The 13,536-nt window shown below is 40.9% G+C and overlaps 1 protein-coding gene across 1 annotated transcript; it reads right to left on the bottom strand.

The window, feature by feature from the left end:
• Positions 1–8,521: 8,521 nt before the first annotated feature.
• Positions 8,522–9,115, bottom strand: LOC109944645 (E3 ubiquitin-protein ligase RZF1-like). Its single transcript, XM_020549413.1, has one exon. It carries the CDS (start codon positions 9,113–9,115, stop codon positions 8,522–8,524), a length of 594 nt encoding a protein of 197 aa, XP_020405002.1.
• Positions 9,116–13,536: the final 4,421 nt, after the last annotated feature.

Here is a 13,536-nt window from a genome sequence, read left to right as displayed (position 1 = left end):
ATTTTGATGGGACCCAATAGGTCACCCTAGATTTGTTTATCTCATTACCTTGTTTACCCCTGAATCACTTGGGTAGTTTGCTATTGCTTTACATGGTTTTGGAATAATCATTTATTATATCTATGTTCCAATTATTCTTGTTATTCTGTTTATGTTCATGTTGAGATCATTAATGTTAATTGGAACATAGAGCTTAACTTGAGAACCACGTGCCACCATAAGGGTTTAATGGGACGCCCTTGGCTGATTAATTAGGAAAGCTAGTGGAAGACTACCTTACCCGAAAGGGGCAAGGGCAGTAGGGGAGTGGTCAGTGTAGGGAGGTCCCTGGTTGATTTTGCTGCGATGGCAGTCAGCCAGGAACCCTGCATTGGAACTTCCTATAAACTGTAGCGGGTTTTCGGAAGCTAGTGGAACTTTGTAAAGGCCTCGTAGTGTTGCCCTGCCGCGCTTCCTAGGTAGAGGTGTATGGGATTCGCGACCCCTTGGCAGATGGGTAGCATGACTTGTGGGTAAAGGGTACAACCTCTGCAGAGTGTAAAACTGGTATACTAGCCGAGCTCACGGTCATGAGCAGCTCAGGACTCTCTGATGTTTAAATTATGGAACTTAAATTCAATTTTGTCATTTGCATATGCATGGGTTTATTATTAATTTGTTCTATTACTTTATTTAAGGTTTGGTATTTACTTACATCTAGTAATTGCTAATAAAAGTTTGACCAACATTAAAAGCAATGCTCAGCTTTAACCATTCTCTTTGATAAGCCTTACACTCCATGAGCTCCCACCTTTGGTGAGTTCATGTCACATTATTCCCCACAACTTGTTGAGCGATGATCATGTGTGAGCTCACTCTTGCTGTCTCACACCCCCCCACAGGACAAGTACAGGTGGTTCAGGAGGAGCCACAAGGCGAGGAGTTCGATCTGATCTAGGTGGCGTTTCTCAGTTGACATTGGCGCCAACGATCCTTAGTTCATGTTATATTTATCTTTTATTTTTGTAAGTCTTCCGCTATGTAATAAATACTCTGATTATTGTGACATTTATCTCTATACACTCTGTAATTATATGTGTTGTCTTCTTTGGCGCATGTATGAGGTGCACCCGGCTTTGTCCCTTAAAACCGGGTGTGACAGAAGTGGTATCAGAGGAAATGTTGACTGTAGGACGAAACCTAGATAGAAATGGACAAAACCCTCTCCTACTTACCTTACTCTGATTCATTCTATACTTACCTTATCTTGATCCTGTCTCCCCTTTTGCTATTCTACTCTGATCATTCTTACCTTTTCTACTCTAATACAAGATGGATTTCACACCTTGGAATCCTACAACTATGAACCTTTTCAGAGGTAGGGAACCTAAGACGAAATTTAAATTATTTTCTCTATTAAAAATGTTGGTTGATTGTTCTGATGATCAATGCCTGATTTGCTTCTTTGATTGAGTGAAATATTATATATGGACATCTTAGCATGTACCACCATAAGGTAATGTATTAGCTTTAGTAGATAACACACTAATCTACTTAGCTAATAAATCCCCCGTAGTAACATTTCTCGTAATTACTCGCCTTGTCTACAATTCTTCCTTTCTTACCCTGTATTTCTAACCCAGATGGGCTACCCCTATAGTGTTAGAAGAGAGCACTATAGACGTGATTCTTGGTATGTCATGGTTAAGAAAGGCAAAGGCAGGTTATACACTGTGCTAAAGGGACCATAGAACTCACCAGTCCAAAGGAGAAAGATTTGAAGTTGAGGTTGCAGTAACTACCACCATCAGAGTAGCGACATTCTTAGTAGATGGGAAGTTTGTTGGTGTCAACATCCGTGTGGTTAGAGATTTTTCGGATGTCTTTCCAAAAGAGTTACCAGGGATGCCACCATATAGGGAAGTTGAGTTTGTCATTGATCCCTTACCTGGGACTACCCCTACTTTCAAACGGCCATACAGGAGGTCTGTAGAAGAACTAAAGGAACTTAAGAAGCAATTAACGGAATTACAAGAGGCTGGTTACATTCGTCCGAGTTCCTCACCTTAGGGAGCAACGGTTCTATTTGTACAAAAGAAGGACGGATCACAGCGGATGTGTGTGGATTATATGTCCCTTAATGATGTTATCGTGAAGAACAAGTACTCGTTACCCCGCATTGAGGATTTATTTGATCGGATGAGAGATGCTAGGGTATTCTCGAAGATTGATCTCCGATTGGGGTTACCATCAAATGAAGATTAGACCATCGGATAATCCCAAGACAGCATTCTCGACTCGATATGGATTATATGAGTTCACTGTTATGTCGTTTGGATTAACTAATGCACCAACTATTTTATGGATCTGAAGAATAAGGTGTTCATAATATGGACAGATTCGTCATAGTGTTCATCGACGATATTCTTATTTATTCCAAGAGTGATAGTGATCATGAGGAACATCTGTGATTGGTACTACGGAAGTTGCGAGATAATCAACTCTACACCAAGTACAGTAAATGCGAGTTTTGGATTGGCGAAGTGCCATTTCTTGGGCATATTATTTCTAATGGAGGAATAGCAGTGGATCCTGCTAAGGTTAAGGAGATAATGGAGTGGAGAGCACCCACTACAGTTACTGAGATTCGGAGTTTCTTGGGATTAGCAGGATATTATCGGAGATTTATTGAGGGATTTTCTAAGATTGCTAAGCCTATGACTTCGCTTTTGGAGAAAGGAAGAGAATTTAAGTGGGATGAGAAGTGTCAAGACAGCTTTGATCAATTGAAGAAGAGGTTGATGTCGCCACCAGTATTGATTATGCCAGACTTACAGAAAGGATTTGATATCTATTGTGAGGCATGTGGCCAAGGCTTAGGATGTGTGCTCATGCAAGAAGGACATGTGATTGCCTATGCTTCTCGACAATTACGGAGACATGAATTGAACTACCCCACTCATGACTTGAAATTGGCAGCCGTTGTGCATGCGCTTAAGATTTGGAGACATTATATCATGGGGACCAAGTGCCAAGTGTACACGGATCATAAGAGTTTGAAGTATATATTCACTCAGAAGGATCTCAACCTTAGGCAACGCCGTTGGTTGGAGCTTATTAAGGATTATGATTTGGAGATTCACTATCACCCGGGCAAGGCAAATTTGGTTGCAGATGCCTTGAGTCGAAAGGAACATGTTCATTCAGCTATTGTTGCCCAGCTACCCGATGAGATTGTTGAGGATTTCAGGAGACTTAACCTGGGGATAGTTTCTCATACTGAAGGAGTTACTATTGATGTGGAACCTACTTTGGAGCAAGAAATCCGCAAAGGTCAACTTGATGATGCTAAAATAAAAGAGATTAAGGATCTGATTACTGAAGGTCGAGGTCCGGAATTCACGGAAGATGAGCAAGGCACTGTATGGTTCAAGGACAGGATGTGTGTTCCTGATATTGAGAGCCTTCGAGAGACTATATTGAAGGAGGCCCATGACTTGGATTATTCTATTTATCCTGGTAGTACCAAGATGTATCAGGATTTGAAGCGGAAGTATTGGTGGTATGGATTGAAGAGATATGTGGCTGCACATGTGGCTATGTACGCTGTGTGTAAAAAAAAAATTTAAGACAAGAACACCAAAGACCAACTGGACTATTATACCCATTAAAGATACCCGAATGGGAGTGGAAGAGATTGGTATGGATTTTATTACTGGATTGCCTCGCACCCAGAGAGGATATGATGTTATATGGGTGATTGTGGATAGATTGACTAAAGTAGCTCACTTTATTCCTGTCAAGACTACTTATAAAGGTTCTCAGCTAGCAGAGTTATATATGGCTCGGATTGTGTGTTTACATGGAGTACCAAAGAAGATCGTGTCTGATCGAGGTTCGTAGTTTACCTCAAGATTTTGGAGAAGCTTTCATGAGAACATGAGTACGAAGTTGAATTTTAGTACAGCTTATCACCCTCAGACTGATGGACAGACTGAAAGGACTAATCAGGTATTGGAAGATATGTTGAGAGCATGTGCCCTTCAGCATGGATGGAGTTGGGATAAAAGTCTACCATATGCTGAGTTCTCATATAATAATAGTTATCAGGCCAGTCTGAAGATGTCACCTTTTGAAGCTTTATACGGGAGAAAGTGCAGAACTCCTTTGTATTGGGATCAGACTGGAGAAAGACAATTCTTTGGGCCTGAATTGATTCGAGAAGCAGAAGAACAAGTCCGTATAATTCGAGAGAATTTGAGGGTGGCTCAAACCAGGCAAAAGAGTTATGCTGATAATAGAAGGAGGCCATTGGAATTTGAAGAAGGAGATTATGTGTACCTCAAGGTGTCACCCCTTTGTGGAATGAGGAGATTCAAAGTTAAGGGCAAATTATCCCCTCGCTATATTGGACCATTCTTGATCTTTAGGAGAGTTGGAGAGATGGCATACCAACTTGAGTTACCGGATAGTCTATCGGATGTGCATAACGTGTTCCACGTATCTCAACTAAAGAAGTGTCTCCGTGTTCCTGAGGAACAGTTACCAATGGAAGAGCTCAGTGTTCAGGGTGATTTGACTTACATGGAGTACCCGATCAAGATTTTGGATACTTTGACTCGGGTTACGAGAAATAAGGTGATAAAGATGTGTAAAGTACAACGGAGTCACCACGGTGAAGATGAAGCAACTTGGGAAAGAGAAGAAGAGCTTCGTATAAATTTTCCCCACCTTTTCTCTAGTTCTTCTTAAATCTCGAGGACGAGATTATTTTAAGGGGGGTAGGATTTGTAACACCCACTTTGTAAGAAAAATCTAAAAGGAGAGATTATATTCCTTTACATGTGTGTGGGTTATCCCTATTTAACATTTCATGTGGACACCTCATCTATACAATAAATAATTAATAGAAGACACTCAAATAAATTATGCATCATGCTGAGTTTTTACTTGATTGTGCATTTGTGGATAGTAAAATAAATGTGTTACTACCCATATATTAATATATTAAGGGACACTTAGCATTTAAACTCTAATTTGGAGAAACATAGCACTAGTTTTAATAAAATAAATATTGAAAATAAAAAAGTTCACCTATGCCATGTTTAAGTTGGGCAATTAATGTGAAGATAGATCCACCACTAAATTTGAATTTAAATGGGAATTTAAAGTTGAATTTGAAAAAAAAATAAGAAAAAGAAAAACAATAAAACACTACTTGGGCCGAGTCCTCACTTTTGGCCCATTCTTTTTTTCCGATACCGCACGGCCCAACGCCCTTCACCCGCTCGTGTGGCCTTCGCGTCGCCGCCAGGCAGGCCCCACATTCCAGGGTCACCCAGCTAACTTATCCACCCAGCCGGCAGTGGTCTTCTTCTCCCTCCCTACCTTTCCTCCGCTTCGTGCGCAAAACCGGTGGCGCTGGTGAGCTCGTGCCCGATTCACGGAAATCGCGGACCCCTAGCGCAACAACCCCCGTGCCCCGACCCCGCGTACAGCGCTGGCGGCGCACCTGCCCGCCGCTACTCCCGCAACGGCCTCTGCCGAAGCCCCAGGATTCTAGCGCCGCCCGGTTAACGTCCTAAGCCCAAACTCGTCATATAGGTGCGGCATCGCGCCGGCGGGACCTGTTCGTCCCCTCCTATCGTCTGCTCCACTACTTGCCTCGATTTTAGCCGAAGGGGAACCAGGATTTGGGAGTTGAGAGATCTGACAGACCCGCCGCCGTGTGCCCTGTGACTCGGCGCCATTGTTGGCGAATCGTGGGGTGTGCCGTGATCTACTAGTGCACCGCGGAGCAATAGGGGCAATTCTCGGTGCTGCGGCGTCTTGGACTGGCGGGGAATTCACCGCCAGACTATGACCAAGCTTCGAATCCGCCCTGCGCCGTGAATGGGAGTCCATCGCCCACTTCTTTCCTTGTAAGTACGTTCATAGCAATCGGATTTTCCGTTGTCGCGAGTAGAATGTCTCGGATTCGAGATTGGTGTGCAGGAGCGTGAAGTCGCGGGCAGCCGGTGGTCCTCTGCCGTGGCAGAGCGCCGCCTCGGGGTGATTTGTGGCGATCGCGTAGGGAAGACGGTTCGCGGACGGTAGATGCGCGGATCTACGGCCCTGTTCGCACCGAGTCTGGAAGGGGGATCGGAGCCGTTGGATTAACAGTAACCGGTTTGGATCAGAGTTGGTAGATTTTGAATCCTGACCGTCGAAACTCGATCGGGCGGCGCAGGGTTATAAGAGAGTTGTCGTCGACTGATATAATCGGGACCGCACATTTAAGATCTGGCGGCCGTAGTGTCCCCATACCCTTTTGGGCCAGGCAATTTCGTATAAGAGACCCTCTATTTTCACATAATAAACTCGCCGTCCACTACATAGTATTCTGAGTCTTAGAAAATTATGCGCAGAAGCCCCTGGGTTTTCGGGAAAATGAGGCCTAGTCCAGAGATCGTTTAAATTGAATAAATGAAATAGAAAATAGATTTTTAATAGGAAAATAATTGCTAGAACTTCAATAATTCATAGAAAATGCATATGAACTCCAAATTACTCCATTCCAGTTCCTAAAATTTTGTAATTTTATTCTCTAACACCTAGATCCTCTGTTTTGACATAAAAATAGTAAGAAAAATAATTTCTCACTTAATCTATTTTAAACACATAAAACCTTTGAAAATCCATAACTTAAATTCTATAACTCCAAAAATTATGATTCCTGTTCCTAGAATTTTATTTTAATGTATAGATTATTACTGTGTATTTTGTATATATGTTTGGTGTAATGTTAATTTCTCTATATGCACTATGCTTGTTTGTATTGTGGCGAGTAGAAGAGCACGTGACCGAGGATCCTGGTGAGCAGCAGGTTGAAGTAGTTGAGCAGGAGCTCATTGAAGGCAAGTTGTGCCCTTGACCACATTTTACCCAATAATGTTCTTTAATATCATTTATCCATGCATAGGTTAATTTTGATGGGACCCAATAGGTCACCCTAGATTTGTTTATCTCATTACCTTGTTTACCCCTGAATCACTTGGGTAGTTTGCTATTGCTTTACATGGTTTTGGAATAATCATTTATTATATCTATGTTCCAATTATTCTTGTTATTCTGTTTATGTTCATGTTGAGATCATTAATGTTAATTGGAACATAGAGCTTAACTTGAGAACCACGTGCCACCATAAGGGTTTAATGGGACGCCCTTGGCTGATTAATTAGGAAAGCTAGTGGAAGACTACCTTACCCGAAAGGGGCAAGGGCAGTAGGGGAGTGGTCAGTGTAGGGAGGTCCCTGGTTGATTTTGCTGCGATGGCAGTCAGCCAGGAACCCTGCATTGGAACTTCCTATAAACTGTAGCGGGTTTTCGGAAGCTAGTGGAACTTTGTAAAGGCCTCGTAGTGTTGCCCTGCCGCGCTTCCTAGGTAGAGGTGTATGGGATTCGCGACCCCTTGGCAGATGGGTAGCATGACTTGTGGGTAAAGGGTACAACCTCTGCAGAGTGTAAAACTGGTATACTAGCCGAGCTCACGGTCATGAGCAGCTCAGGACTCTCTGATGTTTAAATTATGGAACTTAAATTCAATTTTGTCATTTGCATATGCATGGGTTTATTATTAATTTGTTCTATTACTTTATTTAAGGTTTGGTATTTACTTACATCTAGTAATTGCTAATAAAAGTTTGACCAACATTAAAAGCAATGCTCAGCTTTAACCATTCTCTTTGATAAGCCTTACACTCCATGAGCTCCCACCTTTGGTGAGTTCATGTCACATTATTCCCCACAACTTGTTGAGCGATGATCATGTGTGAGCTCACTCTTGCTGTCTCACACCCCCCCACAGGACAAGTACAGGTGGTTCAGGAGGAGCCACAAGGCGAGGAGTTCGATCTGATCTAGGTGGCGTTTCTCAGTTGACATTGGCGCCAACGATCCTTAGTTCATGTTATATTTATCTTTTATTTTTGTAAGTCTTCCGCTATGTAATAAATACTCTGATTATTGTGACATTTATCTCTATACACTCTGTAATTATATGTGTTGTCTTCTTTGGCGCATGTATGAGGTGCACCCGGCTTTGTCCCTTAAAACCGGGTGTGACAACCTCTATGCACGACCATGCCACAGGTCCACACGCCCGGTAGAAATCGTGCCATTTGTACCAGCGGTTTTCTTATGGAACCGCCGGTATAAATATGATTTCAGCTGACGTTTCTTAAGAAAAATGCATGTAGAAATCATTTGAAATCAATTTTTTTAGTTTTTCAATGACCTTATATGAAAAAACCACCAAAATGAAAGTTTTATATCTATAAAAGTCGTGAAACTTTGTAATTGACAACCTTTTCATTTGAAATCATTTGTACTATCAAAATTGCATATGAATTTGACAAACTTTAAAATATAAATTTTGTAAACGATCTCGGATGAAAAAGTACCAAAATAAAAGTTGTAGAATTTAAAAAGTTATTTAATTTTGTAGTTGATAATTGTTTTGTTTACAGCCTCCAACAATCAATTTATACTCGGTTTGAATTTTTTAGTTGTACAAGATCTGCAGTCGTCGTCTGATCTGATTCAATCGAGAATTTGAGTTGTCCATCTCCTCCTCGTCCTCCTCGACTTCGGTGTCCTCGTCGTCGAAAGTGGTGGGCAGCTGGTAGCGACAGAGAGGACAGACGGCGTTGCGATGGAGCCACTGGAAGATGCAGTGCTGGTGGAAGATATGGGAGCAGGGCATGGCCCGAAGCATCGACGTAGCTGCCGCGTCGTCCTTCTTGTGATCAGGACCAGCGATATCGGCCAATGGGTTGAGGCAGATGGCACAGTCGTCGTCGTGCTTAGCGGTTGGCACCACCTCCTTGAGCCCCAGGATGGCTTCGCTGTACGCGGGGATGCAAGGACGCTTGTTGTTGCGAGCAGCAGTGTCGTCCCCGGCGTCCTCGTGTGAGGGCGGGGATGGGGATGGGGATCGGGGACGGGTTCGAGGCCGGTGGCGATCAACGTAGGGAGCCAAGGCCAAGGCTACGTAGAGATCGTCCTCATCATCAAGATGATCCGGCCGACGGCCGCGGTTGGCGAGCTCCGCCCCGTCCCTGTCGAACCACTCTAACCACACCGGAACTGGATCCATCTCCGGCCGGTCGTCTAGCTACTAGCTAGTGGGCGGTGCAGTGGTGGCGGCGGGCCGGCGGCGGATGGCAAACGACGACGATGGGATATTTAGGAGCGAGGTTTCGATAAGCAAAAGCAGGAGGCCAGCTGATGGGGTTTCGATCTCAACTAGTCGCATATATAGACGAGGAGGACAGCTGATAACGATGCCTCTGGGGTTCCGATTCCGATCGATCCTAGCTGGGGATCACGGCCCGCAATCTATCTAGGAATGCATGGCCGTCGATCGGATATATCCGAGTATTGCCTCCGAGCAGCCATGCACCGCCACTGTTAAATCTTCATTTTATTCCATTCCAGCAGCCTGCGAGCAGCTAGCCATGCATATGCATGCGTAGCTCCCTTGTCTTGTCAGCCGAGTCCCACAGAATATTCATGACGTCATAACGCATGTCATTAACAAAATAGGAAGCATGCGAACCCTAAAGAATATCCACTTAATAAAATATCGTCTCCTGGTCATAACGCATTTACATACCCTAAAGAATATTCATGACGTCAAATTCTACACATCCGAACCCAATTAATTAGACATATAAATTTGTAAGGTTTAAAATTGAAATCAAAATCAAAATCTAGCATGCAAAATACTTGTCTATTTTTCGATCCTGTTAAATAGCTCCACAATATATAGTCAGCTCAAGTCACATATGCTATGTGTCTGGTTTCATAGAAATACCATACCACGTTACAAAACAAAAGAAATAAAAAAAAATAGATCACGGATTACAAGACATCTCCCATGTTTGTTAGGCAATTATACAAGCTACACTTAGTAGAAAAAAGCTCAAAACCTTCTATTTCTACAGACTTAAAATCATTTTTACCCTTAATTTTTTTAGTTTTTCAAATGCCCTCATATAAAAAATCAGCAATATAAAAGTTGTACATCTCTAAAAGTTATGAAACTTTGTTGTTGACAACTTTTTTATTTGAAATTATTTTGTCTCTCAAAAATTCCATATAAATTTATAAGATTTAAAATTGAAATTTTGCAAATGACCTCAGATGAGAAAAGTGTCAAAGTAAAACTTGTAGAACTTCAAATTAAAGTATCAAACAAACAATTTATACTCATTTGGTTGTAATATTTGGGCAACAAAACTATAAACTAAACACAAAAGACATCATAGACGGAGTGGTAGAGGAGCGTACGCACGAGCGGTAATGTTGGGGGTCCGATTCCTAGGAACCGCGAAAAATGTCGTGGCCTGCAACTTCGACAGAGACATGTGGGATGGTCCGATGTCTCTCTTTAAATATTAAAACTATTTTGCTGTTTTTAAAACCTGTTTTATGTTTCGTGGAAATAATTTTTACTGGCAGTTTTATTACGCCGACCGTCAGTGGAAATCGATTTCCACTGACGGTTACTCGTCTGTAAAAATAATGATTTCTTCTGGACCCTAACACTGGCGGTTCTAAAAAACGATAATGTAAATAGGTTCACAACCGCCACTATTGTGCTATGTGTAGGAGTTCCAATGGTCCTGATGTTGTCATGATATTCTATAATGGATGATTTCATCCCACTCGCTTCTATGCTTGGCATAGGTCATATGGCCTGTCTTTCTCAAAACACACATTCGTTAGACCTAAAACGTGTTCCCCTTTATAAGCTTATGAAGATTCTTCATCCCAACATGGGCGAGCCATTGATGCCATAGCCAACCCATATTAGTTTTAGCTATTAAGCATGTGTCAAGTTTGGCTTTATCACTCGAAAAATCTGCTAGATAAAATTTTCACTTTAACACAACCTTAAAAGCAACGAAATCATCACTCCTTCTATAGACGGTGTAACAAACATTGATAAATCAAAAATTGTAACCAATGAAACATAATTGTGATACGGAACACAAATTGTAGTCTAGGGAATCCACCAAAAATATATTTGAAATGAAATGTTTGGTGGTGATTACGATTTTACCTAGACCATTTACCTTACCTTAACTCCCATCCCCAAAGGTAATAGCATCTTGGGAATCTTTGTTCTTGTCTTAGCAACGAACCTCAAACGCAGTGCCACTGTTAAATCTATATAGTGTTAGACATATCGGGGGAGCGACTGTTGTACAAGCGGGTCTTATCACAATAGGAATTAGGAATTTTTGGTGGCTCCGTCCTGGCCATCGAAAGTAATCATTTATTTTCGTCAGTTACCTCTAACCGACAAAAATAATATTTAATTTCTATGGCTCCATCACTAATAGCTAAAAATAATGGCTAATAGACTACTTACCTCCACACGTTTCTCTTTCTCTTTCCTCCACTAGTAGAAAAGAGATCTAAGTCTCCGGTGGGGTTTAATTTTTACAGGTGGTTTGGGTTGTCAAGCGCTAGTGTTATTTCTAGTGGCGGTTTCTGAAGAAAACTGACTATAGAAATCATATTTCTACAGGTGGTTCCTTAAGAAAACCACCACTAGAAATCCATGATTTCTACAGGCAATTTTTTTAAGAAATCACCTGTAAAAATCGATTTTGACCTGAGGTTTTCTTAAGAAACCAGCACTAAAAATCATTTGTATGCTGAAATTTTTTGACTTTTTCAAATGTCCTCATATGAAAAAACTACCAACATAAAAGTTGTAGATCTCTAAGAGTCATGAAACATTGTAGTTGCTAACTTTTTTATTTGAAATTATTTTGTCTCACAAAAATTGCATCTAAATTTGTCAAATTTAAAATGCAAATTTTGCAAACGATCTCGGATGGGAAAAGTACCAAATAAAAGTTGTAGAACTTCAACAGTTATGAAAGTTTGTAGTTGATAACTTTTTCGTTTTAATTCATTTACAACCTCGAATAATCAATTTTTACTCAATATATTCTAATATGTGGACAACAAAACTGCAATATAAACATGATGTAAGTGATAGGTGAAGTGGTAGAAAGTGCTATGTGTGAGGGTGAGGTCAAGGGTTTGGTTTCCATTGACCCATAGCACGTGAATTCTGCGCTAAAAGTGTCACGACATCGAAATTAAAATATTTTTTGCTATTTTAAAACCCATTTTATGTTTCCACCTGGAAAAGATTTGCACTGGCAATTTTATTACCTCGACCACAAGTGAAAATCGATTTCCACTAGTAGTTTTGTTAGCCCAATCGCTATCTTTTTGTCCGAGTAGAACATCACAATGCAACAACCTACCTCCATGCAGCCATGCACCGACATCGCGCTTCGATCCTACATCTTTTTGTTAGTTAGAATGCCATAGCAACTAACCTCAAACACCGCGCTACTGTTAAATCTATAGGGTTAGACATATCAAGGACAAGAACATTTCAAACCATTTCCGGTAGCCAACGTTAATTTTGGTGGCCTCACTATGGCCATCGAAAACTGACGTTTACTTTCGATAGCTTTGACGATCGACAAAAATTAAAGCTTATTTCTGAAATTAAAGTTATTTTTGGCGGTCCTCCCCTTGCCCACCGAAAACAAACAGCTTATGTACCTGGATCCCTTTCTCTTTCTTCTATTTTGTCACGGACGCTCGCTCGATACACGTCGCGCCGCCACGATGTGTAGTCCATCATCTCGGCTGTGACCTTTGCACATCCCTGCTCCGGCTATCTAGAGAGGTGAATATTTTGCTTCTTTTATTATTTATTTTCGGTGTCTGTTTTTAATTAACCGCCAAAATTAATGATTAATAGTTTATGTAATCAGTGTTTAGGGGAAATTGTTTGTTTTACTATTTATTTGATGAGGTTGTTTTTCGTTACTTCTGATTATTTATTTGTTTGTGTATTTTTAAAATATAATTAACCACATGTTCAGTCAATGATGCTTTGAAATAGTAGTTTGATTACATTAATTAAAATAATGTTTAACTTAAAATTCATATTAATAACATGTATTACTGTTTACTTTGATTCCATTAATAGCACATGTTTTTTTGTATTTATTGGTTTGGGATATTTTACTTTAATCATTTTAACATGCATTCTTGTTTAGTTTTAGAAGTGTGTTATAGTATTTTTTAGTACTTTACATTTTAATTTTAACATTTGTTATAGTATTTTTTTAGTAACATAACCTATGTGTCACTCGTTCCAAGTAGTCTGGTCTTACATGATCAACACATTTGAGACGTACCTGTCTAGAATTGTCCCAATTATGGATAGCCTCGGAGTTGCTGATAAAACGTGGTATTTATGATGGGCCTCAGGGTCCAAGGAAGATTTTCACGGCATAACCTTGTTGTTCTCCACTGCACCATATTTTGGCGTGCAGCTATAAAACAACGAGGTTATGCTATCAAAATTTTATTTGGATTCTATAGGCTTGTCATAAATCCATGTTCTATCGGTTCTATCGGCCACTCTTGGGTGGGTTTAGGACCAAACCTTCCTTTAGATGTTGCATCGAT

The sequence above is a fragment of the Zea mays genome, chromosome 2, assembly GCF_902167145.1.
Source record: "Zea mays cultivar B73 chromosome 2, Zm-B73-REFERENCE-NAM-5.0, whole genome shotgun sequence".
NCBI lineage: Eukaryota > Viridiplantae > Streptophyta > Magnoliopsida > Poales > Poaceae > Zea > Zea mays.
The sequence above is the reverse complement of the archived record's forward strand: the minus strand, read 5'-3'. Positions and strand labels throughout refer to the sequence as shown.